The sequence below is a fragment of the Ovis canadensis genome, chromosome 9, assembly GCF_042477335.2.
Source record: "Ovis canadensis isolate MfBH-ARS-UI-01 breed Bighorn chromosome 9, ARS-UI_OviCan_v2, whole genome shotgun sequence".
NCBI classification, from domain to species: domain Eukaryota; kingdom Metazoa; phylum Chordata; class Mammalia; order Artiodactyla; family Bovidae; genus Ovis; species Ovis canadensis.
In genome coordinates, this window is record NC_091253.1 from 23,714,449 (window position 1) to 23,741,630 (window position 27,182).

Sequence of the window (27,182 nt, forward strand, 5' to 3'; positions counted from 1 at the left end):
AGGCACCCAGAGGTTCTGCAAACCAGGGCAGCCCAGGCCGCACACCTGCGGGCCGCGAGCTATGGCTCGGGCCTTTCCCGGACGCAACGTCACAGCCCGGATGCAGATTCTCAGCCGCAACTCCAGACAGTCTCTGCTTTACCTCTGCAAGCGGGGGAGCTGTCTGGCCTGCAGGGTCAGACCATGGAGACGAGCCTGCTGCCAGGCAACTGGAGGCAGGGGCGTGGATAGAGAGGCCCCGAGAGGAACGAAATAAAAAGTGGCTCTGGGGGAACCCAGCTGTGGTATCCGGACACGAGTTCGAGACCCACCACAACTTTATGACGTTTTGCTTTGTTTTTCGGTCCCTTTCCTTTTCAGTAGAGCAGCGCCCTCCAATACCTGCGCCAAATCCTCATTTCCTCGCAACAGCTGCCGACCCCACCACCCTGGTAACTCATCTGAGAAGCTGTGGGGTCACCTGGCCACCACACTCGCTACGAAACTGGGCGCTGCCCTCAAGCCAGGCGCGCTTCCGCCGTCGTCTCACAATTACTCGGCGAGAGACCGAGGAGAAGAGGCCCTTCCTGCCCAGACCCGGGCAGCGCGCACCGAGGGGAAGCCTCGACGCTCTCTCCCGAACCCCCGGCTGTCCGCCCCCACAGGCCCCGAGGCCGGCGCGCCCAGCCCCTCACCGGGCTCCAGCAGATGAGCGCGTCCGTGTCCGGGTCGCTCACGAGGGTCCACAGCTTGGTCAGGAAGGCCGGGACGTTGCTGGGCCCCGCCGCGCCCGGGCCCACGGGCAGATCCATACCGGGCGAGACGGGAGAGGAGGAGGTAGCAACCGCAAAGAGAGGCCGAGGGACGGGCTAGCGCAGCCGCCGCGCCTGCTGCCTGGGCCGCGCTGCCGCCGCCCGCTGCGCACACACTGCCCCGGGGCCTGGCATGGCCGCCGCCATCTTGCGACGGGCGCGCTCCCGCCGGCGCCGCCCGCCCGCGTCCCCACGGCGCGCGCGTGCGCGCCGGCCCAGCCCATTTGGGCCCGCCTCTCGCCCTCTGACCCCTCGGGCCCCGCCCCCGGGCCCACGCGGTCTGTTAGCTGCCGGAAGTGGCGGCGCGGGTCCGGGCGGTCAGGGAGCATGGCTTTCGCGCTGAGTGGCGCAGTGGCGGCGGCGACAGTGGCGCGGCCCGGGAAGCGGCCGCCGGAGCCGGAGCCGGAGCTGGAGGAGGTGACCACGGGCTGCTCGAGCGGGACGGGGTGGCGCGGCTGGGCCGCACATGGCGGCTCCGGGGCGGCCAGCGCCGGGGAGCAGGGCCCAGGAGTGCGAGGAGGCGGTTTACCAGCTCTGTGCTGGCGGTGGCCTCGTGGGGGCGTCCTGGGCAGGGGGCTCCCGTAGTGTGGTTGGAGAAGTGTGGGCCGGAGCGAACTAGCAAGAGGGGCTGGCATCGTGCGCGTGGCCTCCCTAGCCCTTTGAATTGTGGTTCCTGCATTAAAGAGGTTTGAGCATGTTAGTACGTTACTGATACGTCGGATACGTTGTAAAAGGGCACGAGAATAGGAAGGCCGTGCCTGCTGTATTGGCCGCATCCTTTTTTTAACTGCACCTAAAGCCATTCCATTCAGACATGCAGCGGAACCTCAGCTGGGTTTGGGGTGTCATCAGCCCTCCAAAGATTGTCCAGCCGCGCCTGCCTAAGGGAGCACTCCACGTTGCTAGGTTGTCAGGCAGCCCCTTTACCCTGACCAATCCTGCTGCTCTCCTGCTAGCAGGCATTCTGGGCACCAGGCTCAGCAGCCATATGTGTTTGTGCCCAAGCCATTTGTGCCATTTTTATTTGCTGTTGTAATTGTGTAGCTTACTAAGCGTTGAAGTAGTGTGTATCAGAGTTATTTCTGTGGAAGTTCAGTTGAATGCTGCTAATTGGTGAGTGCAGGCTTTCCTGTTAGCTGAGAGAATTAGTAGCTATTAAAAAGCAGAAATCTAGGGTTCTCCATTCAAGTAAGTGCTTGCTGAAAGTCTGTAAGTTCTTGTTTCCCCTCTCTAAGTGCATGGGTCTTGTGAACTTAGGGATTGGGTGGTGTCTGGTCAGCAGACCTCTGCTCAGAGGAAGCTCTAGTCCTATCCCATGGGGTGGTGAACCAGAACACTTGCTTTTAAGTAAAGTTTGCATCATTTTTACGTCTCTTCAACCAGTCTTTACAATTTACTGATAAATTGTCAGTCCCTATCTGGTTGGATAGAGTCCTCTTCTGGCTGGAAAAGCCCTCAGGTTGTGGTCCTCTCTGCCTGTCCCAGACCCCACTCCAGTGCCCTGGTAGCTCTGGAGATGTGAATGCCAGATGTGGCTTTCGGGCGTGAAGGGTGGAGAGCTGGTGCAGGTGATGTGATGGAAATTGAGCTCCTTGGAAAGTCCTTCTCTTGTGAGACTCTAACTGAATGTCTCCTCCAAAGGCAGGAGGCCTGCTGGCGGTGGAAGTGGGTGGTGAGGGAGGCCTGGGTTGGGTGGGTGGTTTTGGTGGAGCTGGAGGCTTGTGGCCTGAGGGCCGTGACCGAGGAGGCTGGCCACACAGGCTGTGGGTCAGCGCTTGGTTGCCTGGTGGGTGGGCTTGGGGTCATCAGTGCCATGCCTCTTGCAGCCCTCTCTCCTCGGCGCTCCGGCTCCCAGCGGCAGGCTTGGCAGTGATCCTGGCCTTAGTGACAGCGAGGAGAGTGTGTTTTCAGGCCTGGAAGATTCCGGCAGCGACAGCACTGAGGATGCCACTGCCTCGGAGGAGGAGGGGGCGGGGACCAGCGAGCAGCGCAGCAGGATGGGCAGGAGCCCTGGGCAGCAGGTAGGTGAGCCAGGAGTCTCCCGAGGGCTCCCCGCACCCCAGATGACCATGGCCAAGATAGCGCCTGCCGGGCATCGGGCTCTCTGAGGGCCCCCGGCACTGATCTCTCCCACTCCGTGGACCCCAGGGCCTCCTTCCTCCTCCCTTGGGCACAGTAAGGGCGGGGCAGAATGCCGCTTGGAGCCGAGGAGCCCTGTGCTCTGTTCACGGTAACCCAGGAACCCTGACGTTACTTCTCCAGGGTCTTGGGCTGCCTGCTAGACTTAGCTGTCAGCTGGCTTCCTCGGGGCGAAGCCCAAGGTGGGATTTCTGTGCAGTGACCTAAGGTGGGCCCTTCCTCCGCCTCCTTGACAAAGAGTGACATCTTCAAGCGGCACCATTTGGGAGAGGAGGTGTTCCTGTCCACTCCCTTCACTCTCCTGGTGACTGCAGTTCATGGCTGGACAGTCTTGCCCCTGTGACAGCCCTGTCGTGTTCTGCGTTAGCCTGCTTCTCGCATCCCGAAGCCAATGCAGCGCTGCTCGCCTATGAAACCTTCCCACCACAAGGGCTGTTCTCTGGCTCAGGGCCCTCTCGAGGGTCTGCTGACCACCTTCCCCTGTCACAGCCTGTGGCCGCCCTGTGTCATGAGGCCCTGCCGTGTGGGTCCTCGTGCAGCCTCGGCAGGGAGCATCCCCACCACACAGCTTCAGGATCCATGTGGCGGTGACGCTCCGGCGGCCACCAGCCCCTCCACTGAGCGGCCCAGCTTTGGAATGGCAGCCTCGAGCTCCTGTGATGCTGGCCACAGCCACGGCCTTGGTGTGGTTTAGACGACGTGTGGACTTAGGTGACTTGCCCACCCCCCCCCCCCCCCCCCGCCCTCTCTGCCAGTTCTTAGCAGGGCTGCCTGAGCGGCCCCGCCTTAGTGGGGCTCCTGGGTGGCGTTTCACCAGCTCCACTCACTGCATTCTCCGCAACCCTTGGCAGGACGCATCGCTGCAGCTTGTCTCGAGGCTTTTGCTGTCCCTTGCTAAGGATTGGGGGCAGCCCCTGCAGTGTTCAGGGGCATGCTGGGGAGATGTCAAAGACCTGGATGCAGGCTGGCGAGGGGCCCCAGCTGGGAGCGTGCTTCTCCAGGCCTCTGCCTGGAGTGGGAAGTGCCGGGTCCAGACGCTTACCTGGGGACAAAGGTGGCCAATGGCAGACACAGGAGGGAGCCTGTTCTCTCTCTTCCGCTAAGAGTTCCATGATGGAAGGGTCACTCTTCAGGGGAGCCCTGTCCCCTGATTCTGTGGGTTCCAGGTGTGCGGGCCACGGGCCGTTCGAAGCAGGAAGCCTCTCCGGCCTCACCGTCATCTTTGGCGCATCCTCCACCGGCCTGCCTCTCCCCACACCTCACCTCTGCTGGCCCCGCTCCCCTCCTGCACCTGGCCCCACCCTCCTGTCTCCACCTTGGGCCTGGCCTCTCCCGCGCACCTGGCCTTGCCCTGCACCCCCAGCAGCGCTCCCAGCAGCACTGGGGGGCACCTTGGGCAGCTTCTCTGTCAGGAGAGACGTTTGGCTCTTGTCATGGAGCGTATCAGGTGCTTTCTGCTGTTCTTTCCCTGTCATGCTTGTTTAGATCTCTTTTTTTCTACTTCTTGTGTTTGGTCTGGTCCTTTCAATAACACTTGTGTGGGTTTTCTCCTATTTTGTTTTCATACTCTTTCATACAAAAGTTCCCATTTCTATTAGTTCAGTCTGCTTGTCACATTCAAGAATGTAACAAAAGACTCACTGCTGCTGCTAAGTCACTTCAGTCGTGTCCGACTCTGTGCGACCCCATAGACGGCAGCCCACCAGACTCCCCCCGTCCCTGGGATTCTCCAGGCAAGAACACTGGAGTGGGTTGCCTTTCCCTTCTCCAATGCATGAAAGTGAAAAGTGAAAGTGAAGTCGTATCCGATTCTCAGCGACCCCATGGTCTGCAGCCTGCCAGGCTCCTCCATCCATGGGATTCTCCAGGCAAGAGTACTGGAGTGGGGTGCCATTGCCTTCTCCGAAAGACTCACTAAGGGTGCCCATTACCTTGGGCAAGGAATGGTAAGGAATTACCATTTCCTAGGTAACCTACGTTGAGTTCTGCCCAAACTGTCTGTGCCTGGAGTTTAGGAGCTTACTGCAACCCCCTGGGCAGGAGGCGCTCTTCTAGAAGCAGGGGGCAGGGTGCTAGGCGGGTCTGGTGCCTGGGGAGGGAGTAGGCCATGTCTCACAGGTTGCTTAGTGAGGCCACCTGAGGCAGGGCCCTTTGGGGCGGGGGCCCCCATGGGGGAGCTATGCCCTGCCTGGCCCAGCAATGGACTCTGTTGTTTCTGGTGATGAGAGTTCAGGCGGAGAGTGGTGGTGTCAGTCTGGGTTGACATGAGTGGGTTTGAGGGGTCCCATGGCACCCCTCAGTTGCTCAGAAGCATGTCAACTTCTGTGCTCCCCAGAGCTGTGGTAGCTCTGCCCTCAGAGCCTTAACACGTCCTATTTAGGGGTCCAGGTGAGGTAACCTGCATGGGACTCTCACGTGCAGCAGGGCAGCTCTTCACAGCAGTCCTGGTGAAAACTTGGTGCAGAGGGCAGCAAGAGGGGTGCCCTTAGGCAGCAGAGTAGCCCGCCTAAGACCCCCGCTGTGGGCTGCTCCCCCGGGGCTGGCCCCCCAGATCAGCGTGGGAGCACACAGACGCTGCCTTTCCTCAGGAAGAAACTCAAACCTTTGTAGCCGAAGTTAAAAACCGCCTCAGCCATGCGAGGCTGCAGCCCCTCCCGGGAGAGGCCTGTCGTGGTCACCTGGCCCCCTTGGCTCAGACACTTGCCTTTAGAACCTCACTTCCCTCTGGTCTCGCCCACGGGCCCCCAGCCATCCACGTGGACCCATCAGGGCACCCACACCTGGCCTTGAGCCCGTCTGGGGGTGGGTGTGGGTGGCTCGTGTGCCGAGTGGCTCTGGGCAGACCCCACCATCTGGTGTCTGCGTCTGAGGATGTGGGGGCCGGGGCTGGACTGTTTGAGGAAGAGGACGCTGGCCGCCCCCCCTGTCTCCAGGCTTTGGAGGGCTGCAGGTGCACAGTCGGCCTGGTCCCCGCACCGCTGGGCCCCGCGTCGCGGCTGCCCCCTGGCGGCGGCCGGCGGCACTGCTGGCGCCTCTGGAGAGCGGCTGTCTGGTGCCCTGAGCAGGCCCTTGCCGGCAGCTATGGCAGGAGCCCGGAGCCCCACTGCTGGGTGTCCCCCCGGCCGAGCGCCTGCCCGTGTCTGGCTCTGGATGGCACTGGGACTGCCATGCTTGTGGTTCCTGCCAGGGCCCAGGACCGCGGCCTGTGGTTCAGGTGGCGCAGGCCCCCTGGGGCCTGAGCGGCCGGGGTCCAGAGCAGGGTGGCCCACGCCGGTCCTGGTGGCCGTGGGCTGGCCTCAGGGTCTCGGAGACTCACAGCACCTCCGCACAGGGTCTTCCCGGCCTGGGCCCTTGGCAGGTGTGTCCGCTGGATGCTCCAGGCAGGGTGGGTGGGGAGCTTGGGCCGGGCTGGCCCCTGTGCCCCCTCCCTGAGGGCCGCCCGCCTGGTAGGGCTGACCCACTTTCAGCGGGCAGGGCTCCCGCAGCGCACAGCCTGGGGAGCAAGGGTGGGAGAGACGTGGAAACCGAATCTCGCCTTTTCCTGGCCTGGAAAAAAACTTACTGTCCCAGCCTCCTCACACGGAGGGAGAAGCTGGCGGGCGGGAGGAAGAGCTGCTAGGAGGATTCTGGCTCCTGCCCGGGCAGGGGAGCGGGGCTCCTGCTCCCGACGCTTTACTGCCCCCGCGGGGCGGGGGGAGATACGGGCTGTTTTCCCCATCAGTCCCAGTTCCGGTACACCAGATTCCCACCCCGCCAGGGGAGGATCTGTTTTCCAGGTTGGGGTGTCAGTGCCCAGTGGCACCCACTCACTGGCCTGGTGGGCGGTGTCAGCCCGGGGCCAGTCCTCCCAGTGCTCCGAGGGTGTGGGTGCCTCTCCGGGCCCTTGGCCAGCTGGGCTGAACGTGCCCTCAGGCTGAGGGTCTGGCCCTATGATGGGCCGGCGTGGCGCCTGTGCTGGTGGCTGACATCGAGAGCTTGGCCTCCCCTGGATGGACTGGCCCAGTTGGGGGTGACCCCAGCCTTTATCTGTTGCTGCCAAGAGGCCACCCCTGCTTTGTCCTCTGACCCCGGGCTGGCTCTGGGCTCAGCTGGGCCTTTGAGCCAGGAGCCCTGCAGCTGTTTTTTTCCTTAAGGGGTGTGGGGGTGGCTCACCTGATGTCAGCCCCTCCCTGGGGTCTTCCCTCTGAGCTTGGATATTGTGATGGCCCTTGACAGAGGCTTACCCTGGGTGGAACCCCCCTCTCCAAGAGACCCACTTAGATTGGGGGTATCCACACTCATTTCCTGGCAGTGGGACCAGGTCAGAGCTGCTTAGAGATTGCGGTGCAGGACCTTGGCCCCAGTGTGGGCAGGAGGGGCAGGGTGCCCTGGCCCACAGTCTGCCCCGGGTCCTGAAGTAACCTCCCCCTCCCTTCCCTTCCCAGGCCAGGACCCCCTGCTCACGGACTGAGGTGGCAAACGTGCAGGGCGAGGACGAGTATGCGGAGGACAGCTCCGATGAGGAGGTAGGCTGGGCCACAGCTGCCCCCTTGCAGGGTGGGCTGTGTGGCCACCGCAGGGCCTGAGTGGGCGTCCTGGCGTGGCCCCAAGCTTGTCTGGAAGAGCAGTTTCAGGGTCGGGGACACATGACTGCAGGATTGTGTGTGTCATCGCGGGCAGGGCAGCTGGGCACGGCGCGGCCACCCTGTGCCCATGTCCTGGCCCTAGGCTGTGGGGGTGCCTCTGGCAGGCAGGAGGCACCGCATCTTCTGTGGGGGCTGTGCTTCCACTCCGGGTGGGCGTGGACAGGCCTCCCCCAGCAGCCACCCTGCGCTGTCGCCCAGGTGGAGGTGGGGGTGGTGGTCAGGCCCGACCAGCGTCCGCGCTGGACCCCAGGGACAGGAGGCGGATGCCCCGTGCTCTGCCCCCTCCTCCCCGGTGTCCCAGAGGCCCGGCTGCCACGGTCCTGGGTGAATCTGGTCCTCCCGGTTTACGTCTCATGGGGAAAGCCTGCTGACAGGCTGGGGTGCCCCATCTGGCCAGAGGTGGCTGTGACTCGGCTGCCCAGGGCTGCCCATGGGCTCTTGGGGGGTCTGAGGCTCAGGGGCTCCCTGCTGGAGGTGATGGGTGCTCCCCTGCCCACCCCCTCACTGGTGTGTCCCTGCCCCCTGGGGGGTGGGGCCTGAGGCCCCTCTGCCCAGTGCCCTGGCATCAGCCCCCTGGATGTGAGCCTCCTTGGGTTGGGGGACCTGCAGAGACCGTGGTCCCTACCCCTAGCAGCTCTTCCTGCTGCCTGTCAGGGGCTGTCCCCGGCCAGGAGACACGCGCCCCCTCCCCTGCACGGCTTCTACCCCCATCCTCCGCTCTTTTGGCAGCGGCTGCAGGAGCCTTGGCCGCCCGCCCGATCCAGTCTCTGTGCGTTCAGAGAACAGAGACAAAACAAAATAAATTGGTTTCCTGGCCGGAGCAGCGGGCGCACTCCGCGAAGGGGGGCCGTGCAGCACAGCTCCCGGCCTGTCTCCCCCTCCCAGGGGCTCTGGCTGTCGGCAGCCACATCCTGTCGGCTACTTTTTTATATTCGGTATTTTGAGAAATCGATGATGATTGTAAATGGAGTGCAGAGGCCGGGGGAGGGGCTTCGGCCCGCCCGCGGGGAGGTGCTCCTCCTGGCCTGCCCCATTCTGGAGCCGCCGCGGGGGCTGGGGGGGCCGCTTCCTCCGGCGATGACTATCCCATATGTGGGCCTGAGTGACAGCAGGAGCCGGCTTCTGCCAGTGCAGCCGGCCTCGGCCGGGGGCGGCAGGGCTTGGCTCTCGGGGTAGGCTGGCCTGGCTGAGGCTCTCCTCCCTGAGAAGTGCCCCCCACCCCATCACGGCGTCTCTGCAGGGTGGGCTTCAGGAAGAGGCTTGGGAGGCTGGGGTGGCGAGAGCACAGGAGGGGTGCAGGGACCCCCACCCCAGGCTCTGGTTGGCACCTGTGAGGGCCCGTAGCCCCAGAGCATTGGTCGTGGGGTGTCGGGCAGCTCCTTCTCTGCAGCATCCTTGGAGGTGGTCCATGGTGCCAGGACCCCACTCCGGCCCTGGCTGGCCTCCAGCAGTGGGCGAGGGCGTCCGGACAAGGTGTGTTCCTGGGGGAGGACCTGAGGGGTGGCAGTGCCTGGCCTCCTCTTCCCCGGGCCTTGTCTGAACTTAAGGCCTGGGCTGGGGGACCCTGGGACTTCTAGGTGCTCTGACTGCTGGCCTTTGCTGGGCCCAGCTTTGGGGTCCCGTGCCCTGGGGCACTGGCTGGTGAAGTGAGGGTTCCCCTTCTCGGCGGGACACCCGTGTCCTGCGTCCTAGCTCGGCCTTGACGGTGCCATCCTCCCCTGGGCAGCGCCTGGCCTGCGGCCTCTGGCCGAGCCGCCAGCCTGGCGAGGGTCTTTGCGGCCGCGAGTGGGGGAGCCCTTCCCCCATCCGCCCGCGCCCCTCCCCCACAGACGTGATCTCATCCGGCCGCAGGGGGCGGGGGCGGGGGCCCTCGCAGGCGGTCCCGGCTCCAGCCTGGGAGAAGGCTCCAGCCTGGGAAAAGCCGGAGAAACTGAGGCTGGGGGGTGGCAGGCCGAGAGCACGGGCGGCGGGCGGCCCCCTCCGCTCTCCCGCAGGCGCCGCTGACGGCCTCCCGCTACCGAGCGGCAGCAGCATCGCTGGGCCCGCCCCGGCGCGGCGCTCGGCGCGCTCGCTGCTGGCGGCGCGGTGGCGGCTCGGGTTTCGAGCTGTTGTGCAGAGCGTGCCTCTCGGCTCTGCTGGGCCTCGTGGGCTGCCGGCCTCCCTGGCCGCCCCTACCCCCACGACTGGGCTCCGGCTGCCCCTGCAGTATCCCCACCGCCTCGCCTGAGAGGAGCCTGTGGCCCGGGGCCTCGCAGGTGGCCTTGCGGGGTGGGTGTGGTGGCCATGACCTCGGGGTGCCCCGGGTCCCTTTGCCAAGTGCCACCTCTGAGCCAGGCCCGCTGTGATCGGTGTGCGGGGTGCCCTCCTCCCTCCAAGACCAGCCACCTGGGTCCAGTGGTCCTGGTTAGGAGGCAGGGTTCCGGGTGGGGGGGGGGCGGGGCGGGGCAGGGCAGGTGAGGGGGGGGCGCCTTCAGAGCGCACCCTTCTCTGGCCTGGGTACGCGGCCGATAGAGGCCTGGCCTGCCATGTGCCCATCGGGAGCCAGTTTTCTGGGTGGCAGGAGCCCAAGCTGGGGGTCCCTGCAGGGACACAAGGGTGTGGGGTTGCCCTCAGACTGGAGGCATGGCCCCAGGAGCTGGGGCCTGGCAGCCAGGTGTATGGGGGGCAGGTCCTGTCTGAAGGGTGGTTGACGGCCTGGCTGAGGAGTGGGGCCCAGGTGGGGCTGGCGCTGGAGGCTCTGGGCGAGTCCCCGCAGTGGGATCTTGGAGGTGGCCGCAGTATCATGGGGCTCAGTATGGGCGTTTGGCACTCTGTGGGGGCCATGCCCGTTTCCAGCGATCTGAGGCGTTTCTAGGAGCTACTGCTGCTGGCTGCACGTGGGGACACCCACGCTCCCTGGACGACGGAGCGGGTGGGGGTGTTTTGGGTATCTGAGGACCCAGGAGCAGGGGGCCTCCCCCCACCCCTGGGACCCTTGGTGGGGGCAGACTTGCTTCTTTGCCCTTCAACAGCCCTGAGGCACTGATAGGGGCCAAGGAGTGGGTCGGAGGGTCCCGAGGCCCACACGTGTCCAGAGGTTCAGCAGTGGGCTTGGCTGGGAGCCCTTCTGTGAGGATCATGTGCAGCAGGGGCAGTCTGACAGGGGAGGTTTGGGAAGGGGGCTCCAAGTCCGCGTTCCCGGCGCCCCTACCCCCACGGTACAGCGGGTGGGCTCCACTCAGCCAAGCCCTGCGCGGCCCCTCTGCTGGCTTTGGCCTTTGGGACCGGAGGAGGCCAGAGGGACCTGGCCTTCTGCCTCAGGGCTGTCGCCCAGGGCTCCTCGTGTGGGTACCTTGTGAAGGTCCAGCTGCAGCAGGTGGCCTGGGGCACGAGGCTGGGCCACCCCCCACCACAGAGGGCGCTTCGCGGTAAGGGGGGGAGTGGAGGGAACACTGCCGGCATTGTAATCGGAGCGGGGCAAGGGGAAGAGCGCGCCAGAGTGAGGGCGGCTGACCCCGCACTCCCGGGGGACAGGTGGGAGAGGCGAACGAGGAGAGAGTGAAGGATTCCAGAGGTGGGCCGGCTTCCTCTCCCTCAGACAGACACGGGAGGGAGGCGGGCAGCGGGCCAGCGCCGTACCTGCAGTTCCAATCTGCGGTCCTGACAGCTGCAGCCACTTTGGGGAGGGGGAAGGGGAGGGGGAGGGGGCTCTTCGAGAGCGGAAAAATCCCAGCCGACACATCAGCGGTGGCCGCGGGTGTCCGGAGCTGCCGGGGGCGGGGCGCCGCGCGGATGCGTCCGTGTCCCCCTCCCCGCTCCCTGGAGAGTGCGGGCCGGGGCGTCTGGGCCCTGGAGGGGTCGGCGGGCGCGGCCCCGTGGGGTCACATGTGCTTCCTGGCAGCCGCAGGTGCTGTGCAGGGTGGGGGCGGGCCAGCCCAGGGCGGGCGGCCTGGTGACGGGTCACGTGGTACCGCCAGCAGCTCGTTCCCGGGCTGGGGACAGGGAGCTGACAGCCTGGCCCTGACGGCCATCGGAGCATTTCCAGGCCTGCTTGGCCTCAGGAGTGGCTGCTGGCCGAGGGTGCGGGCCGTGCCCTCTTTTCACGCTGCCGCCTGGGGCACGCGTGGGGCGCTGGGTCCTGGGCAGGGAGTGGGGCTCTGGCGCACGGGGGGCCTGGCTGCTGGAGTGGACGGCCGAGTGGACTCGAGCCCGCTGGGGCTCGGCCGGCCCACCACCCCCAGTCTGGTTTGAATTTCTGGAGCGGTGGAGGGTGACGGCGTGCTCCTCCCCGCCCCCACCCCTCCTCTCCTGCTGGCTGGCGGGCCAGGCCCTCGGCCTCTGCTGCTACCGGTGCAGCTCAGGGAGCGACCGGGCCCACTGCCCAGGCCTGAGGCCGGCCAAGCTGCAGCCGCTGTCGAGTCCCAGGCCCGGCAGCTGAGGGCCTGGCTGCACGTCCTGTGCCAGGACCTGCTCCCCCCGGGGACCGTCCCAGCGGCCTGTCCTCTCCTACTGACTTGGCACCCCCGAGACACCCTCCTGCCTCACCCTGCCTGTCCTTGTGCTCCATGGGGAGTCCCCCGTGCCCACCCCCACCTTTGTGCGAAGCATGCTTCCCACCCCTCCCCCATCTGCCCAGCTGTGAGGTGGGCACCTGACTATGCCTGACTACCTGTTTGTCATCTCTGGAGGATCTGTGAGGGGGTCTGGGCTCTCACCCGGCCCAGGTATGCATGGGCCAGGTGGGTGGTTGAGCACAGGTAGGCCCCAGACTGTCCCCACAGGACTGCTGGTGCCCAGTGGAGCAGGGGCGGCAAGCTTGGAGGCCCTCGGGAGCACCCTTCCCAGGTCGGTTTTCCAAGTGTCTTCAGTGCCCAGGAGAAGAAGAGGTACCTTTCTCGGCCCTTAGCGGGACCCCCACGTTCTGCCTGAGAGTCCTGGCTCTCTAGGCAGGCGGGGGCGGGGGGCTTCTGCAGTGACCGAGCGTGCCCTCTCCCCCTCCTGCTGGCCAGCTGTAGGCTCCTGCAGGATTAAGGAGAGGAAATTTGGGGTTGGGTTTCTCTCTGAGTGGAACCTGCCGTTGTGACTTTTTATCCTGTTATATTTCTATCAGATTGGACATAGCCCCCCCCCAACCCTTAATGGCTCTGGCTTTGAGAATTTCCTCCAAAATTACACCACTGCTTCCTGCTTCTTGGTTCCCTGGAGCCCATCTGTTAAGAGGAGGGGGCAGCTCTGGGCCTGCCCTGTTGGGGTGCCCACGTGGGCCTCAGCACCTGGCCTCTCCTGGGGCCCCGGGTCGGCCCCTGGCACTCTCAGCCCGGCTGCCGGAAGTCAGGCTGCTGGCCAGTGTGGGGGGTTGCCGCAAGGCGCTGCCCCCAGCTTGCTTCTCTGCTGTGCCTGTGAGCTTACACCACTAAGCCGTAATTGTCACCTGCAAGATTTTAATGGTCAGCCAGCTGTGCACAGCTCCAAGAGGCCTGAACTGCCCTCCTCATGGGCAGGTGGGGCCTTCATGTTAGCTGGGTGGGTGCAGGGGCGGGCGGCCGGGGTCCTCTGCCTTGAGCAGGACTTCTGGGGCCAGGGCAGCCCAGGGTGGGCACCTGCCACCTGGTCCACACCCTCAGGCCTGCACAGACTGGGAGCTCCTTCTGCCAGACAGTGCCCCGCCCCCCACTTCCTGGGGCTCTGCGGGCAGGGGCTGAGGTGCCAAGGCCCAGGAGACCAGCACATTGCACGCTGCACGCACTGCCCTTGACTGCAGGGCACCCGGACCCCTGGTAGCCCTTGGAGCGGGGGTGGGGCGGGAGTGCTCCCTGGCTTCGGCCTGTCCCGCTTTGTCCCTTGCCAAGTGCGCGGGGGCTGTCGTCTTTCCTCGCCCTCTCCCCTCGCTGGTCTCCAGACCCCGTACTGCAGTTCCCTGGCAGTTCCCTGCAGTTCCCTGCAGTTTCCTGAGCCCTGGAAAGGGGGGGCTTTCCCCAGGAACCAGGCGCCTTGGCCTAGGGTGGCCGGGACACGAACAACCACAGCCCTGAGGGCAGGAGTGTGGGCTCAGCTCTGCTCAGGGCTGGTTCTGGGCTGCTCCAGAGGACAGCGTGCATCTGCGTTTGGAAGATACTGTTTTGTTTTTAATTATACAAAATTTCCAGACTTTATATTATCATATCAAAGACACAGAATGCTAGCACATAGTGGCCAGAGGAGAGCCATGTAGCGAGCCAGCACGGAAAGTTCCAGTGGGGCTGGGCAAGTGCTGCGGCGGCCGCGCGTCCCACCGCCTGTCTGTCCATCAGCCCCACTCGCAGCCAGGGCCGGGTGGGCCTGGGGGTGCCCTCAGCGAGGCCTGTGCCTGAGTCAGGTCTGGGGCTCTCCGCGGATGGCCCGGCGTCGCCTCTAACTCCGGATCGCCGTCTTTCTGTCCCGGTCCTTGCTCTGTGGAGGGGAGGGCAGTGTCAGGGCCCAAGCGGAGGCCAGCGCCAGCCTGTGCCTCTGGACTTCCCCACGGGGTGCGCTGAAAGCACCCCCCTTCCACGCTCACCCCGGCTTCCCCAAGCAGTTTGGGGAGGAGAGTGCGCTGCTGCATAGCCGAAATTGTAAAATTAAATCTCCCAGATGTTCAGGCCCCAGGAGCTCACGCGTGCTGTCTGGAGAGGAAATGGGGATTGGGGAGAGCCGCGCCGTATTTTCTCCCTGCTCACCCTGCTCTTCCGGTGCCACCACGCGCAGCAGGCGCCGTAAATCAGAGCCGGCCAGCGTCTCCGGCAGCGGGGCCCTCTCCCCCAGCCCCCGAGTCTCCTGCCAGCCTCCTGCCAGTGGATCCCACAGCCACACTGGCATCAGTGGGCAGCCGGGGCCAGGGAAGGCAGGCAGGTGCCCAGTAAGCCTTAGGCCGCTGGTAGAGCAAGCAGACCCCAGCAGGATTTCCTCACTGCCCCCAAGTCCCCTTCCCTTGATGGCAGGGTAGGTGGCCAGAGTTGCTTGATCAACCCTGGTCTGGTCCCCTAGCTTCTTCCTCGTTGGTGCAGGTCCTGCCTGGGCGTCTTCCCTCTCTGTCCCCACAGGAGCCTGTCCTGGGGACCCGCTGGTTCAGGCCGGGCCCTCCTCGTCTTCTCTCTCCCTGGACCTGGGGCTGCGGGTGTCACAGGTGCTGCTGGGGGTTCTGCCTGCTTCTGGCCCTGCCCTCTCTGCCCAGCAGGTGTGGGCTGCAGGGGTGGTTTGGAGGTGGGGGACACCCCATCCCCCTAGCCTCCCTTTCCGTGGACACCCCGCGGGCAACACTCACCAACTTTCTCTGGTTGCTGAGGCAGAAGGTGCAGATCTGTTTGGGCTGGGCGTTCTCGCCGTCACGGGCGGGGGGTGGGGGAGGCGGGGGGCTGCCGGCACGCGATGCGTGGAAGAAGGCGGGCCCCGAGTGGCAGGGCTGCCCGTCGCCGCAGGCCTCGCCCACCAGCAGCACGTTGCCCAGGTGCGAGATATAGCTGGAGGCCAGGCGCAGGGTCTCGATCTTGGAGAGCTTGCGGTCAGCGGGCTCGGTGGGGATGAGCGTGCGTAGCGCGGTGAAAGCCGTGTTCACGCTGTTGGTGCGGTCCCGCTCCCGCGCGTTCGCCGTGTGCCGCTGCCGGGGCTCGCGGCCCGGCCGCCCTCCGGGCCCCAGGCCACTGCCCCCCGCCCGCCGGCCCCCGGCCCGTCTCCGGGCGCCCTGGAGGCCGCAGCGCGCTGCGTGCACACGGCAGGGTTTCTCGTCTGAACCCGAGCTCTCGCTGCCTCGGTCCTCGTCCTCCGACAGCGGGCTCACTTCAGGGTACAGGTAGCGGCCGGGCGGCGCCGAACGCAGCATTGCGAAGGACATGGGGCCGGCGGCCGCCGTCAGCTCCGTCGCGCGCCACACATGCCGCCGCCACTGCCGCCCGGCCCAGGGGCACGCGGGTCTCGGGGCTCCCGCGGTGGCGGCTGCGCCGCGCGCACGTGTGCGTCCCGGGCTGGAGCGGGGCCGCGGGCCGGGCCTTTATAGCCGCGGCGGCCCCTCCCCCGCGCCGGCCCGCCCTCCTCCCCGCCTCCCAGCCCCTGGAGGCCGCTTGGAGCAGGGGCCCTCCGTCCCTCTGCCTTCTCGCGCAGTGGTGAAGGGGCCTGGAGCATCCTGCTGTCTTTGCGGGGTAGGGAGAGTGGGCGCCCCTCCGAGAGGTGCGAGGTCCTGCTGCCCCCCCTTCTCCCTCTTAGCAGGGGGCAGGAGGGAGGGTCAAGCAGGATCCGTGACCCCGGCCTTCTCACTTGGCATGACTGCCTTAACCCAGATGCCCTGGCCCCAGCGCCTGGCCACACCCTGTCTGTCTCTCCCTCTCATGTACACTTGGGCCTTCTGTGCCCAAAAGAGGGCACGGAGGCGCTCTGAGCAGCTGGAGTCCAGCCCTGGCCCCCTCAGCTGCCCCCTTAGGTTGTCGTGGGGCTCACCTGACGGCACAGCCTGTCTTTCCTGCACCTGCCCCTCCAGGCACCACCCTCCAGGTCTGGCTCCTGCCTGCACTCCTGCCTGGAGAACCGCCCCCCCCTCCCCCCCGTTCTCCTGCCCCATGGGTCTTTTCTGGCCCCCCCACGTCTGTCCAGTCCAGGGATGGCTGTGTGGACTTGGGGAGCACAGGAGGATGGGCATTCCCAGCAGTGGGCAGGGACCTGGGCACATCTGGAGGAGGGCAAGCGGGGAGGACTCAGGTCAGCAGGCTGGGGGCTGGGCAGGTGCAGAGGGGCCACGCCCAGAGGGTCCTGTCCTGTCGAGGTTCCCAGGTTGCCGGCTGTTCAGTCTCATCTGGGCCCCTCCCCCTGTGGCTACTGTTGCAGGAAGCGGCCGCCTGGGCAGCAGTCTCCACGCTGGGTGGAGGGAGGGTGGCGGCTGGCAGGGGCCTCGACCAGGAATGTGTGTCCAGGAATGTGACTGCTCTGCCCACTGAGTGGGGTGGGGGCAGGGGTGGGAGGCTGGGGGAGCCCCTGAAAGTGTGCTGGGCTCAGTGCAGTGGACTTTGTCTCCTCTTGGAGTGGACTGGTGGGGTCTTCCCTGAGTCCCTGCCCATGGCTACCCAGTTTTGCCTAAGGCCCCAGCCAGGGGAGGGAGCCCACGGGCGATGAGGTCACCCTTGCCTGTGGCTGCCCAGAGCCCTGGCCAAGGAATCCAGAGGGGAGGCTCTGGGGTTGGCACCACTTCAGTGGAAAATGTGAAGGTACAGCTCCGGCGCCTCTGAGGGTCTGGGTGGGGGGGCGGATAGTGCTGGCCGTCCTGCCACGTCACACCCCGGGGAGAAGCTCGTCAGGGTGCCTGGGTGCTGCTCCTGCAGCCTGGAGGCCAGCCCCTTTGCTCTGCCTTTCCCCTTCCTGGCCTGTGTCTTTCTGAGGGGCTTGGAGGGAGGGGTGGGCACGGTGGGTATCTGCTGCTTACTCGCAGGCCTCCTGCCCCAGGACATCCGGAACACGGTGGGCAATGTGCCCTTGGAGTGGTACGATGACTTTCCCCATGTGGGCTACGACCTGGACGGCCGGCGCATTTATAAGCCCCTGCGCACCCGGGACGAGCTGGACCAGTTTCTGGACAAGATGGACGACCCTGACTACTGGTGGGTGGGCGTGGGGCGGAGCCTGCGGGTGGGCGGGGTGGGCCTGCGGGGCGGGGCCAGGGCCTGGGCTCTTCACTGGATCCCTCCAGGCGCACCGTGCGGGACCGGATGACGGGACACAGCATGCGGCTGACGGATGAGCAGGTGGCCCTGGTGCAGCGGCTGCAGAGGGGCCAGTTCGGGGACGTGAGCTTCGATCCCTACGAGGTAGGCGGCAGCTGCTGGCCCTGGGGTTGGGGACACCTGCAGGGCCCAGGCCCACCCTCCTCTGCTTGCCCCCAGCCAGCTGTGGACTTCTTCAGTGGGGACCTCATGATCCACCCAGTGACCAACCGGCCTGCAGACAAGCGCAGCTTCATACCTTCCCTGGTGGAGAAGGAGAAGGTGGGTGTGGGCCATCCTGGGGGCGCGCCTGCCCGCCCCACCCCTGCCCCGGCCCCCCTCACCCCGCCGTCTCTGCAGGTCTCCCGCATGGTGCATGCCATCAAGATGGGCTGGATCCAGCCTCGCCGGCCTCGGGACCAGAGTCCCAACTTCTACGACCTGTGGGCCCAGGAGGACCCCAACGCGGTGCTGGGTCGCCATAAGATGCACGTGCCTGCTCCCAAGCTGGCCCTGCCCGGCCACTCGGAGTCCTACAACCCACCTCCCGAGTACCTGCCCAGCGAGGAGGAGGTGGGCCTGGTGCACGGTGGGGTCTGGGCTGGCCCCTGGCCCGGCCCGGCTCCTGGCTCACTCCTGCCTCCACAGCGCCTGGCCTGGGAGCAGCAGGAGCCTGAGGAGAGGAAGCTCAGCTTCTTGCCGCGCCGGTTCCCGAGCCTGCGGGCCGTGCCTGCTTATGGCCGCTTCATCCAGGAGCGCTTTGAGCGCTGCCTGGACCTCTACCTGTGTCCACGGCAGCGCAAGATGAGGGTATGCAGGGGCACCCGGGCAGGGGTGGGGAGTGGGGGTGGGTGCAGCTGACCCTGCATCCTCTTCTCAGGTGAATGTGGACCCTGAAGACCTCATCCCCAAGCTGCCCCGGCCACGGGACCTGCAGCCTTTCCCCACGTGCCAGGCCCTGGTGAGCAGACGGTGTGGGTGGTGGGGAGCAAAGGCCTCTGAGGGTATGGTCTTTACTGCCTTGCCCTTTCTCTGCAGGTCTACAGGGGCCACAACGACCTTGTCCGCTGCCTCAGCGTCTCCCCAGATGGCCAATGGCTGGCATCAGGTGGGCGTGCAGTGGGCCAGCTCCCCGGGGGGAGTGGGGTGGGCTGGCCTGGAGGGCCAGGTACTGAGGGCCTGTCTGTGTGTCCAGGTTCAGATGATGGCTCAGTGCGACTCTGGGAGGTGGCCACTGCCCGCTGCATGAGGACTGTGCCCGTGGATGGTGTGGTGAAGAGTGTCGCCTGGAACCCTCACCCCACCACCTGCCTGGTGGCCGTGGCAGTGTGCGTGAGGCCCAGGGTGCCCGGGGTCGGGTGGGGGGACAGACCTATGCCTGAGGACCTCCATCTGACTCTGACTGTAGGGAGGACACGGTGCTGCTGCTGAACCCAGCCCTGGGGGACCGGCTGGTGGTGCGCAGCACGGACCAGCTGCTGAGCGCCTTCACCCCACCCGTGGAGCCCACCTCACAGCCTGCGCACTGGCTGGAAGCCTCCCAAGAGGAGCGCCAGGGCGGCCTGCGGCTGCGCATCCACCATGGGAAGGTAGGCGGGGTGCGGGGCAGAGGGCAGAGCCCCGGGGAGGGGCCGCATCTCACCCAGCCTCACCTCCCTGCAGCCAGTAGCGCAGGTGGCCTGGCACGGGCGCGGGGACTACCTGGCCGTGGTGCTGGCCACGCCAGGGCACACCCAGGTGCTGATCCACCAGCTGAGCCGGCGCCGCAGCCAGAGCCCCTTCCGCCGCAGCCATGGCCAGGTGCAGCGCGTAGCCTTCCACCCCACGCGGCCCTTCCTGCTCGTGGCTTCCCAGCGCTGCGTCCGCATTTACCACCTGCTGCGCCAGGAGCTCACAAAAAAGCTGATGCCCAACTGCAAGTGGGTGTCTAGCCTGGCGGTGCACCCGGCAGGTAAGGGGGTGTCTTGGTCGGGGGGTGGCACTTGGAGGGCCACCAAGTCCCCACCACCAAATTTGCCCCCAGGTGACAACGTCATCTGCGGCAGCTATGACAGCAAGCTTGTGTGGTTTGACATGGACCTCTCCACCAAGCCATACAGAGTGCTAAGGTGAGATGCTGGTGGGTGACCAGTCGCTTCTTGCCCCGACCCCTGCCTCACCGAGCCTGGTTCTCCCCACCCCAGGCATCACAAGAAGGCCCTCCGGGCCGTGGCCTTCCACCCCCGGTATCCACTCTTCGCGTCTGGCTCCGATGATGGCAGTGTCATCGTCTGCCACGGGATGGTGTACAAGTGAGTGTCAATGCCCCCGCCTCCCTGTGCGTGCCCCTTGGGGACGGTTCCGGCCAGGTCCTGAGTCTCTCCCTCCCCCACAGCGACCTGCTGCAGAACCCACTGCTGGTGCCCGTGAAGGTGCTCAAGGGGCACGCCCTAACCAGAGACCTGGGGGTGCTCGACGTGGCCTTCCACCCCACCCAGCCTTGGGTCTTCTCCTCTGGAGCTGACGGCACTCTCCGCCTCTTCACTTAGACGCCCTGCTTCTGGGGTGGGGCATGTGGGGGTGGGAAGCACGTGTGCCCTGGACTCTCAATACAGGAATTTGCTGGGTAACCTTGAGTCAGCTTCCTAATGGGGGAGGGGGCTGCTGGCCTGCCCACAAGCCAGGTCACACCACCACGTCACCTGCTGAGCAGCAAACGGCTTTATTGGGAAGACGGGGGTTGGCGACTTGACCACCCTTGTGTTCTAGCCCTCCCTTGCTGTGTGGGCCCAAGGCTTCCCCACTCTGCCTGTGGGCAGGGGACTCCTTAGGGCCTTGTCTTGGACCCTCAGGCCAGCCAGGCCGGTATTGGGTGTTGGGGCAGACTCAGGCGAACTTCACCAGGCGGCCCAGAGTCTCCGCAGCCTTCGCACGCACCTCGGGGGCTGGGTCCTTGAGCAGCAGCTGGAGCGCTGGGGGACAAGGAGCCGCTGCTGGGGGCTCCGCCACAGCCCTTGGAGAACTGACTGAGCCCAAGATCCCGCCCACACCCCGCTAACAGCTGCGACTGAGGCTGCCCCCCCTTCCAGGCGCGCGGAGCCTGGGGGCCAGGACCCTGAGGCTGACACCCCACCCTGTGCGTGGGGCCACCCGCCCACCGCCCTCCTAAGACAGGCCTCTGCCGGGAGGGCTCAGGAGCCAACGGAAAGATAGTTTTTCCTTTTTTAGTGTTTTTTAAGCTCTTTTGGAACAGTTAAGAAGTTTCCGTGAATTACTAGAGACGATGAGGTCACCAGTGACAGGGAAAAAATCCTTGAAATCCAGGAAAATCACTTAGTCCCCCGGTGCCCACAGGGTCAGTGCAGCCCCGCATGTGGGGGGGGGCGGGGGCCCTCTGGGTTCCTGGCTGTGTGGGGCAGGGTTGGCAGGACTGGGGCTCACCCGCGAGGAGCTGCTCCAGGTCCACCTGTGGCCGCTGCTCAGCCTCCACGTGCAGCACCAAGAACCCTGTGGGGGTGGGGCCGCAGTCAGGGGCCAGTGGGGGGACTTGGGGGCCAGGGGTGGGACCAAGGTCAGGGGCCAGGTTGGTGTGGGGAGGCTGCCCGGGGCACCCTCACCTGTGAGCATGGGGGCAGCAGCACGGACATCCTCCCAGCTGCTCTTGAAGTAGAACAGACTGGTGCTCAGCAAGCGGCCCAGCAGGTCGGGGAAGTGGCGCATCTGCAGAGAGGCGGTCAGGCTGGCCCTGTCCCGCCGCCTAGCCCTGCCCCGCCACCCGGCCCCGCCCCTCACCAGGTGCTTGCAGGTGGTATTGAGAAACTCTCCAAAGTGCAGGCCGCGGCCTTCCTGCAGGTGCTTCTGGAAGACAGCTGCCAGCTCCTCACACTCCAGGTTGGGGCCGCACATGCGCAAGGCGAACCTGCAGGCCTGCAGGGCACACGCTGAGCCCCAAGTCCCTGAGCTGGCCAGGCCTACCCATCCCCCGCACTGCTCACCGCGACCACAGGGGCCTGGGGGTCCTGCAGGTGCAGCAGAAGGGGCGCCAGGCCACCCACAACCTGCTCCAGAAAGACATCCTCGCAGTCCCCACGGCAGGCCTTGTTGAGGTGCCCAAAGAGGCGGATGGACGCTGAGCGGAACTCCATCCTTTCCTGCGCAACAGCGAGTGTCACATGGCCCTCCCAGCCCAGCTTCCCGGGCAACCGCAGGGCAGTGAAGGGGGAGCAAGGAGCAGAGTGGACCAGGCTGCAACAGCCAGGGGCGGGGGGCCTACACTGTCAAAGAAGGGCCGGATGCGGACAGCAATGTGCAGCAGCACCGCACGCAGGTCCCAGGCGTCTACCAGGTCCATCAGCCTTGCCAGGCCCACCATGGCCTCCAGCGCCACCAGGCTGTGTGGGTCGTCCCCGTCGTCCAGCCCACCAATCATGGCAGTCAGGAGTTGGGGGCCGTGGGTCCGTACCTGGGGAGGCCATACACACCTGTGTGCCCAGGCCATGCCACGCCCAGCTGCCCACCCTCCGAGCCTGTGGCTGCTGGGTCTCCCCGGGTCTCCTCACCAGCTGTGGCTCTGCTCTCCCTCCCTTGCCCAGGAGCAGGGCCCCAGAGGGCTGCCCAATGGTCACCTTATCTGGGGAGCCCAAGGCAACGTTGGCCAGGCCGCGGAGCACCAGCCTCCGTACGCGGGCGCTCGTGTCCTTCTGCTGTGCCATCAGGTTGTCCAGCAGCGACTCCAGGAGCATCAGGTCGTTCACCACGTTGCTGCTGAGCAGCTGGGGGCAGAGGCGCGCTGACCCCCACCCCAAATGCACCGGGCAGCACCGGTCCCCAGTCACTGAGGGGACATGGCTGAGGCCAGCAGGCCAAGCTGGGCTCCTGGCCTTGCCTCAGCCTCCCCTGACTCCTGACCCCAGCCCCTCCCTGGCCCCCACGGCCTTGGTCTGGGGTGGGTTTACAATGTCGCTCCCCTGTCCCACCCAGGCCTGCCTGTGGGGGGACTTCACACTGCCCCCCTCCCCCCTCCACTCATGGTCCAAAGCAAGTGCTCCTACCTCAGCCAGGAAGGCTGTGGAGGTGATCCTCTGGACCTCATACACGCTGCTCTTTGTGGCGAAGAGCACCTTCATCACCAGGGGCAGCCGGGGGCCTGCAAACTTGGCCATGGCACTGGGAAGGAGGCATGCGGGCAGGAGCTGGGGCCTCAGGCTGCCCTGAGCACACCAGGCCCGGGGGCCTGGGGAGCACGCCTGCCTCCCACCCTGCACCGTCTGGCCTGCTAGCCCTGCCCCTCAGCTGCCCCCGCACATCCTCCACTCACACGCGCTGCCCCCCCCCCAACCAGAGGCCTTCCCCCTGCTCCCGGTCCACCTCACCTACAGAACCCGCTGCCCTCATGGATTCCCCACTGCCCCACGCACTGCCTGCTCACCTGGCCAGCCGGGTGACGCCCTCCTCGTGCCCAGCCGAGGTCTTGAGCAGCTGCCAGCCCCCATCCAGCTCCATGCGCTGCACCACGTCCTCGTTGCCGCTGCGGATAAGCACAGCCTGCAGCGCATCCACCGCAGAGCTGTGGAGACATGGGTGCAGCTTGGCTGGCGCAGGCAGGGCACAGCTCTGCTCCTTGCACGCACATGCATGCACACCCTCCTGTGCTCTTAGAAAACGTGCCCAGGGACCCCCCAGCCTGCTCCCTGCTAGCAGTGTCCCTTCCCCTGGGCAGCACTGTGGACCCTCTGCTCTTGCAGGAGCTGAAGGGGCCCCAGCCTGTCCCCAGACCCCCCAACTGAGAGCCAAGGGGAAGGCACGGGCACAGCCAGTGGCACCAGGCCCGGCTCCAAACCAGCAGGACCTCACCCATGTGGCAGCTGCGACCCTACAGGGCTGGGGCCAGAGCCGTGGCCAACTGCAGGTAGGGCCCCAGTCAGTGTGGCTGAGGACTGAGGCTGCACTCAGGGTGGGCCGGTTTGGAACCTGCCGACCCCAAGCACTCCCCAGGGAAGGCGCAGCTCGGGGTCAGCTGGTGCCCGGCCCCCCACCCCCCACCCCTGGGAAGCTACTTCCGGTAGCTGACTGTCTTGGCCTGGGGGTGCTAGGCCAGGCCCCCTCACCTGCAAGGCTCGAGGCTCCGTGAAGCCAGGCCCGAGCTGGCGCTCCTCCTCTCCTTGGCCTGCAGGTGCCGGGGCGGCTGGACACCCATGGTGCAGCTGACCCGCAGCAGCAGTGCCACAAACAGCTGGGGGTAGAGCTCCAGCACCGCTGGCCCTGACGCCGGGGCAGATGCGACCTCGTGCAGTGCACAGGTGGCCTGCAGATGGGCCACCTCAGCCTCTGCCCCTACCCTCCGGGCAGGCTCAGCGAATGCTGGACCCTGCACCCGGGACAAAACCCAGCCCGCAGCCCCTCTTCCTTTGCAGGCACCCCGCATCCCCCGAGGTCTCAGGCCCTGGGAGGGGTAGCCGTGGGGGTGAGATGAGGAGCCCAGCCCTGTCCAGGTTGGCCCATGGGGCAGAAGGCAGGCCCAGGGCAGCATGGCCACCTTGGGGACCAACTCCCAGCATCTGCTCTCGGCTCCTCAGCAGGAGGAGGAAATTCTTGCAGCTGCTTCACTGTGGAAATGCTGCCAAGCTGGGTTTATTTTTTTCCCCGTAGGATGAAATAGAGTGGGCTCCCTTGGGGGCCTACACCTGTGGGGACTTTACGAGCCTGGGCTCACAGCTTGCCGGCTCCAGGGTTCCCATCAGCTGCCAGGTGCCAGCAAGGCGCAACCCAGGCTCCCCATGGGGCCCTCCGGCAGCGGCCACGTGGCCCCTCATCGCCTCCTGGGCCCGCGGGGGAAGGCAGAGGAGGGCGGTGCCTGCCGGCTCAGCCCCCACTCACCGCGAGGGGCAGCAGGGTGGCCACGCGGTCCGGCGTGCTGCTCAGCAGGAAGGCCCGGCTCTCCTTGAACGGGACGTCCCTGCTTATCTTCTCCAGGAGCAGCCCCAAGACCTGTGCAGCGAGGCCGGGCTCCAAGGCCAGTGCTCGCCACAGGGTGCAGGTGTGGCTGGAGGAGCGGGAGAACGACCCCTCTGAGGCCATGACTCCACAGCCTGGCATGCCCACTGGCCTCGGCTCCAGCCGGGACACAAACAGCACCCTGACTCCAGGCCCTGAGTAACCCCTTCCTCCAACCCAGGGTCCTAACCAGGCAGCCTGATGGTAAGCAGAGACCCAGTGGTGGGGAGGTGTCCCCTGGAGCTGCCAGAAGCAGACACTGGGCTCCCTAGAGGAGACACTGTCACCCCAGCCCTGAGCACGCCTGTGAGTCACTTCTCCTGAGCAAAGATCAGCAAGTGGCCAAAGAGGCATGCAGGTGAGGTCAGGCAGAGGCTGCAGGAGGCTTGAGCAGCCCCAGCCCCAGCATTTACACAGGCTGTGGCTGCATGGTACATTTACAGGGAGAAGCGACAGACATCAGAGATCTAACCAGAACCAGAAACTCTAAACAGAGAGTGCATTTGGAAGCGAACCAACAGCCCTTTAGAAATGAGACACGCAGCGCTGTGCTCAGTGATGTACTTGGCATCAGCCTGGACATGGCAGGAGAGAGAAATGGTGAACTGGAAGACGAGTGGAGGAAGTTGCCCAGAAGCCCGCAGGGAAGGGTCATCGGATGTTCAGAAGCAGAGGTGTCAGGGGCAGGGCAGTGGGGGTGAGTGCACATTCGAGTGGCATCTCACAAGCAGAGGGGAGACGGTGTCTGAAGAGACAGGCTGAAAAGTTGGGAGAGCTGACGACAGACACTAACTCATAGGCTCGAGAAGCCAGGGAGCCCCCTGGCAGGACTAAGAACGGAAAGCCTCAGACTCCTCTCTGCCAGAAGGTGCAGAGCGCCATCAACAAGGGACACCCAGTGCGTGTCCCTCGGCCTCAGCCCCAGCTGGGCTCAAAGGAGCCAGAAAGGACACGCTCTCTTACTCAAACTAAAGGGAAGCGTGTGCCGAGCTCGAGCTCCAAACGCGGCAACAGCCCCGGAGAGGGACGGTTGAGTAAATGTGGCCCAGATACACGGGTGCAACTTCCAAACTAACCGAGTGAAAAGTGAAACTGCAACAAGACCCTGTCAATCTAAAAAGACAGTGAGGAAGATAAGACCAAGGGAAGAAAAATAGGCAGTTGGTTTAATCCCAACCATATCAGCAATCGAGGGCTGTTTATTCTGGGAAAGGGACCCCTAGAGCACAAGGGGAAAAAGGCCAACAGTGATGGCAGGAGGGGCAGTGGCAAACGGGACCGCCGTGTCTGGGGAGCGGTGCCCACTGTCTAAGCGAGAGCCAAGCAGGCCGTGGGAGCCCCGATCTGGGGCAGGTGCAGGCGCTTCAGGCCGCAGCCACAGGGAAGGATGCGCTGCCTCCCTGCCCCCTGGCATGGGGGTCTCCAGATCACGGGTGCTGCCTCCATCCACCACATGGACCCAAAGAAAGGCATGCCCAGCGGGCCCTGAGCTCTGGAAGCACTGGGAGCAGCGCAAAGGCTGCCTGGAGGCCTTAGCGCAGAAGCAAGGGCCCCGGGGACTGGGGACCCGCAGGGTCCAGCACAGGCCCAGGTGTGGACACGCCTTGCCCTGAGAAGCCCAGGACGGCAACTGGAGTGTCACTGATGGGCCAGTGGTGTCCTTGGGAGCCAGGGGTGTCCGTGGCAGATGGAGACCCTTCCTGGCTCAAGGAGGGCCCTGGCCCAGGGTCCTGCTCACGGATGATGGTGGAAGCCCAGCAGAGCACCAGCCCCAGAGAACTGGCCAGCACTGCCCATGAGAGCAAGCCATCTCCACCCAGCTCAGTGCCAGGGCCTCCAGGCTCCCACACACAGGATTAGGGGGCCCACAAATACTTGGTCAGGTCGGGGGGACACCAGAGCATGGAGCCCCATCCATCCCTGCAGGTGGGTGGGCACCAGGTACCTGTCAAAGGGCAGGGGGCTGCCCAGAAGGCTGGACACCACCGCGGCGCGGTGGTGGGCGGCCAGGACAAACACGCTGTGCTGTGCAGCCTGTAGGACGTGCTCCTCTCGGGTCTCCTGCATCTTCGAGCGCAGCACGCTCACAATCTCAGGCACCTGTGGGCAGGCGGCGGTCAGGCCAGCGGCAGGACATGCCCCCGTGGGCGCCAATCCCTGGGGCTAGGGAGGCCAGCACCACACCCCGCCAAGGGACGCTGGGACTCCTTGCTGCCAGCCCTGATGAAGGAGGACAGGAGCCAGAGCCCTCAGGGCTGAGGGAGTTGATTCACAGCCCCAGAGTCCATGCGAAAAGGGAGAGGAACCCAAGAGGGGCCTGCTGGCGGGAGGTGCCAGGACAGACAGACAGACACACACAACCTGAGGGGGCAGAGTGGGAGGGCAAGGCCACAGGGGTGAGTGCTGAGGCTCACAGGGTGACCCTGCCTCGACCCCTGCAGGCAAGACACAGCTGCCCACTGCTCACCAGAAAGTGCTCCGTCCCTCCTCCCAGGCCGCGGGCTTGGCTGGGAGGGGCGGGCTTTCCAGCCGTGGCGGCTGAGCAGCAGCAGATGGGCAGCAAGGGCACCCAGCGGCCCGAGCCATCGGGGTGCCGCCCCGCACCGTCCAGGCTGGACAGCTAGGAAGTGCCCTGGTGTGAGGCAAAAGTTGATGACAGAGCGCTGGCCACAGCCCCAGGGGCAGGGCCCCCTGGTTCGGGGCAGCTGGCAGTCGTGGGCTCCACCCCAGGGCCGGGCTGGCTGAGGACCCGCCAGGGGCCCCGGGCCCAGGAGCAGAGGGAAGGGCCCGCCAAGCTCTGACGGGACCCACATCCACAGGGGGAACAGGGGCAGCGGGGAAATCCAGGCACATGTGTGGCCAGCCTGAGGGAGGGGCTCTGTCACCACAGTTCTCAAAGGATTTGTAAACATAACCAAGTCCTTCTCTTTCTATGACCGTGAGCCCAGAAGCCTGACGACCTTCTAAGGACCTGGACC

The 27,182-nt window shown here is 65.6% G+C and overlaps 4 protein-coding genes across 16 annotated transcripts in view; 1 reads left to right on the forward strand and 3 right to left on the reverse strand.

Moving 5' to 3' along the window:
- Positions 1 to 1,036, reverse strand: part of HSF1 (heat shock transcription factor 1) — a 19,310-nt gene extending 18,274 nt beyond the window's left edge. For 2 of the 4 annotated variants that reach the window (XM_069599638.1, XM_069599637.1), the window contains exon 1: positions 675 to 1,009. In XM_069599638.1, the coding sequence (XP_069455739.1) occupies positions 675 to 791 (117 nt within the window). In that variant the 5' untranslated portion in view covers positions 792 to 1,009. Of the gene's footprint in view, positions 1 to 674 lie in introns of all 4 variants that reach the window. The other 2 variants (XM_069599639.1, XM_069599640.1) reach the window with 2 other exon arrangements.
- On the forward strand, positions 350 to 19,841 carry BOP1 (BOP1 ribosomal biogenesis factor). 2 transcript variants are annotated; one of them, XM_069599593.1, is made up of 16 exons: positions 350 to 1,208; positions 2,618 to 2,812; positions 7,355 to 7,435; positions 16,976 to 17,130; positions 17,220 to 17,337; positions 17,413 to 17,514; positions 17,593 to 17,805; positions 17,881 to 18,042; positions 18,113 to 18,193; positions 18,271 to 18,340; positions 18,428 to 18,560; positions 18,641 to 18,821; positions 18,895 to 19,183; positions 19,256 to 19,340; positions 19,416 to 19,523; positions 19,607 to 19,841. In XM_069599593.1, the coding sequence occupies exons 1-16, from the start codon at positions 1,119 to 1,121 to the stop codon at positions 19,758 to 19,760; spliced, it is 2,217 nt and encodes a 738-aa protein (XP_069455694.1). In that variant the 5' UTR covers positions 350 to 1,118; the 3' UTR covers positions 19,761 to 19,841. The 2 variants fall into 2 exon arrangements, with proteins under 2 accessions (XP_069455694.1, XP_069455696.1); XM_069599595.1 differs by lacking the exons at positions 350 to 1,208; positions 2,618 to 2,812; positions 7,355 to 7,435 and adding an exon at positions 16,384 to 16,740.
- On the reverse strand, positions 13,638 to 15,524 carry SCX (scleraxis bHLH transcription factor). 2 transcript variants are annotated; one of them, XR_011258946.1, is made up of 3 exons: positions 14,814 to 15,479; positions 14,070 to 14,175; positions 13,900 to 13,963 (listed from the first exon to the last, which is right to left on the reverse strand). XR_011258946.1 is itself a non-coding variant. In XM_069599810.1 (2 exons), exons 1-2 carry the CDS (start codon positions 15,378 to 15,380, stop codon positions 13,925 to 13,927), a joined length of 606 nt encoding a protein of 201 aa, XP_069455911.1. In that variant the 5' UTR covers positions 15,381 to 15,524; the 3' UTR covers positions 13,638 to 13,924. The 2 variants fall into 2 exon arrangements, 1 of the variants encoding a protein (XP_069455911.1); XM_069599810.1 differs by lacking the exon at positions 14,070 to 14,175 and having other exon boundaries at positions 13,638 to 13,963; positions 14,814 to 15,524.
- A 73-nt stretch (positions 19,842 to 19,914) lies between the features above and the next one.
- The window catches only part of MROH1 (maestro heat like repeat family member 1), a 50,570-nt gene continuing 43,302 nt past the window's right edge, over positions 19,915 to 27,182 (reverse strand). For 6 of the 8 annotated variants that reach the window (XM_069599565.1, XM_069599561.1, XM_069599567.1 and 3 more), the window contains 12 exons: positions 26,150 to 26,304; positions 24,088 to 24,253; positions 23,319 to 23,515; positions 22,640 to 22,777; positions 22,263 to 22,377; positions 21,837 to 21,983; positions 21,485 to 21,673; positions 21,207 to 21,362; positions 21,004 to 21,138; positions 20,829 to 20,931; positions 20,653 to 20,718; positions 19,915 to 20,183 (listed from right to left, as the gene is read on the reverse strand). In XM_069599565.1, the coding sequence (XP_069455666.1) occupies positions 20,098 to 20,183; positions 20,653 to 20,718; positions 20,829 to 20,931; positions 21,004 to 21,138; positions 21,207 to 21,362; positions 21,485 to 21,673; positions 21,837 to 21,983; positions 22,263 to 22,377; positions 22,640 to 22,777; positions 23,319 to 23,515; positions 24,088 to 24,253; positions 26,150 to 26,304 (1,653 nt within the window). In that variant the 3' untranslated portion in view covers positions 19,915 to 20,097. The remainder of the gene's footprint in view (positions 20,184 to 20,652; positions 20,719 to 20,828; positions 20,932 to 21,003; positions 21,139 to 21,206; positions 21,363 to 21,484; positions 21,674 to 21,836; positions 21,984 to 22,262; positions 22,378 to 22,639; positions 22,778 to 23,318; positions 23,516 to 24,087; positions 24,254 to 26,149; positions 26,305 to 27,182) is intronic. The other 2 variants (XR_011258938.1, XR_011258937.1) reach the window with 1 other exon arrangement.

Coding starts and splice junctions, on each gene's coding strand:
- BOP1 (XM_069599593.1), top strand. CDS start 1,119: ATGGCTTTCGCGCTGAGTGGCGCAGTGGCGGCGGCGACAGTGGCGCGG. Junction 17,338..17,412: donor TGAGCTTCGATCCCTACGAG/GTAGGCGGCAGC, acceptor GCTTGCCCCCAG/CCAGCTGTGGACTTCTTCAG. Junction 17,515..17,592: donor CCCTGGTGGAGAAGGAGAAG/GTGGGTGTGGGC, acceptor CCGTCTCTGCAG/GTCTCCCGCATGGTGCATGC.
- SCX (XM_069599810.1), bottom strand. CDS start 15,380: ATGTCCTTCGCAATGCTGCGTTCGGCGCCGCCCGGCCGCTACCTGTAC. Junction 13,964..14,813: donor TCAGCAACCAGAGAAAGTTG/GTGAGTGTTGCC, acceptor TCCCCTCCACAG/AGCAAGGACCGGGACAGAAA.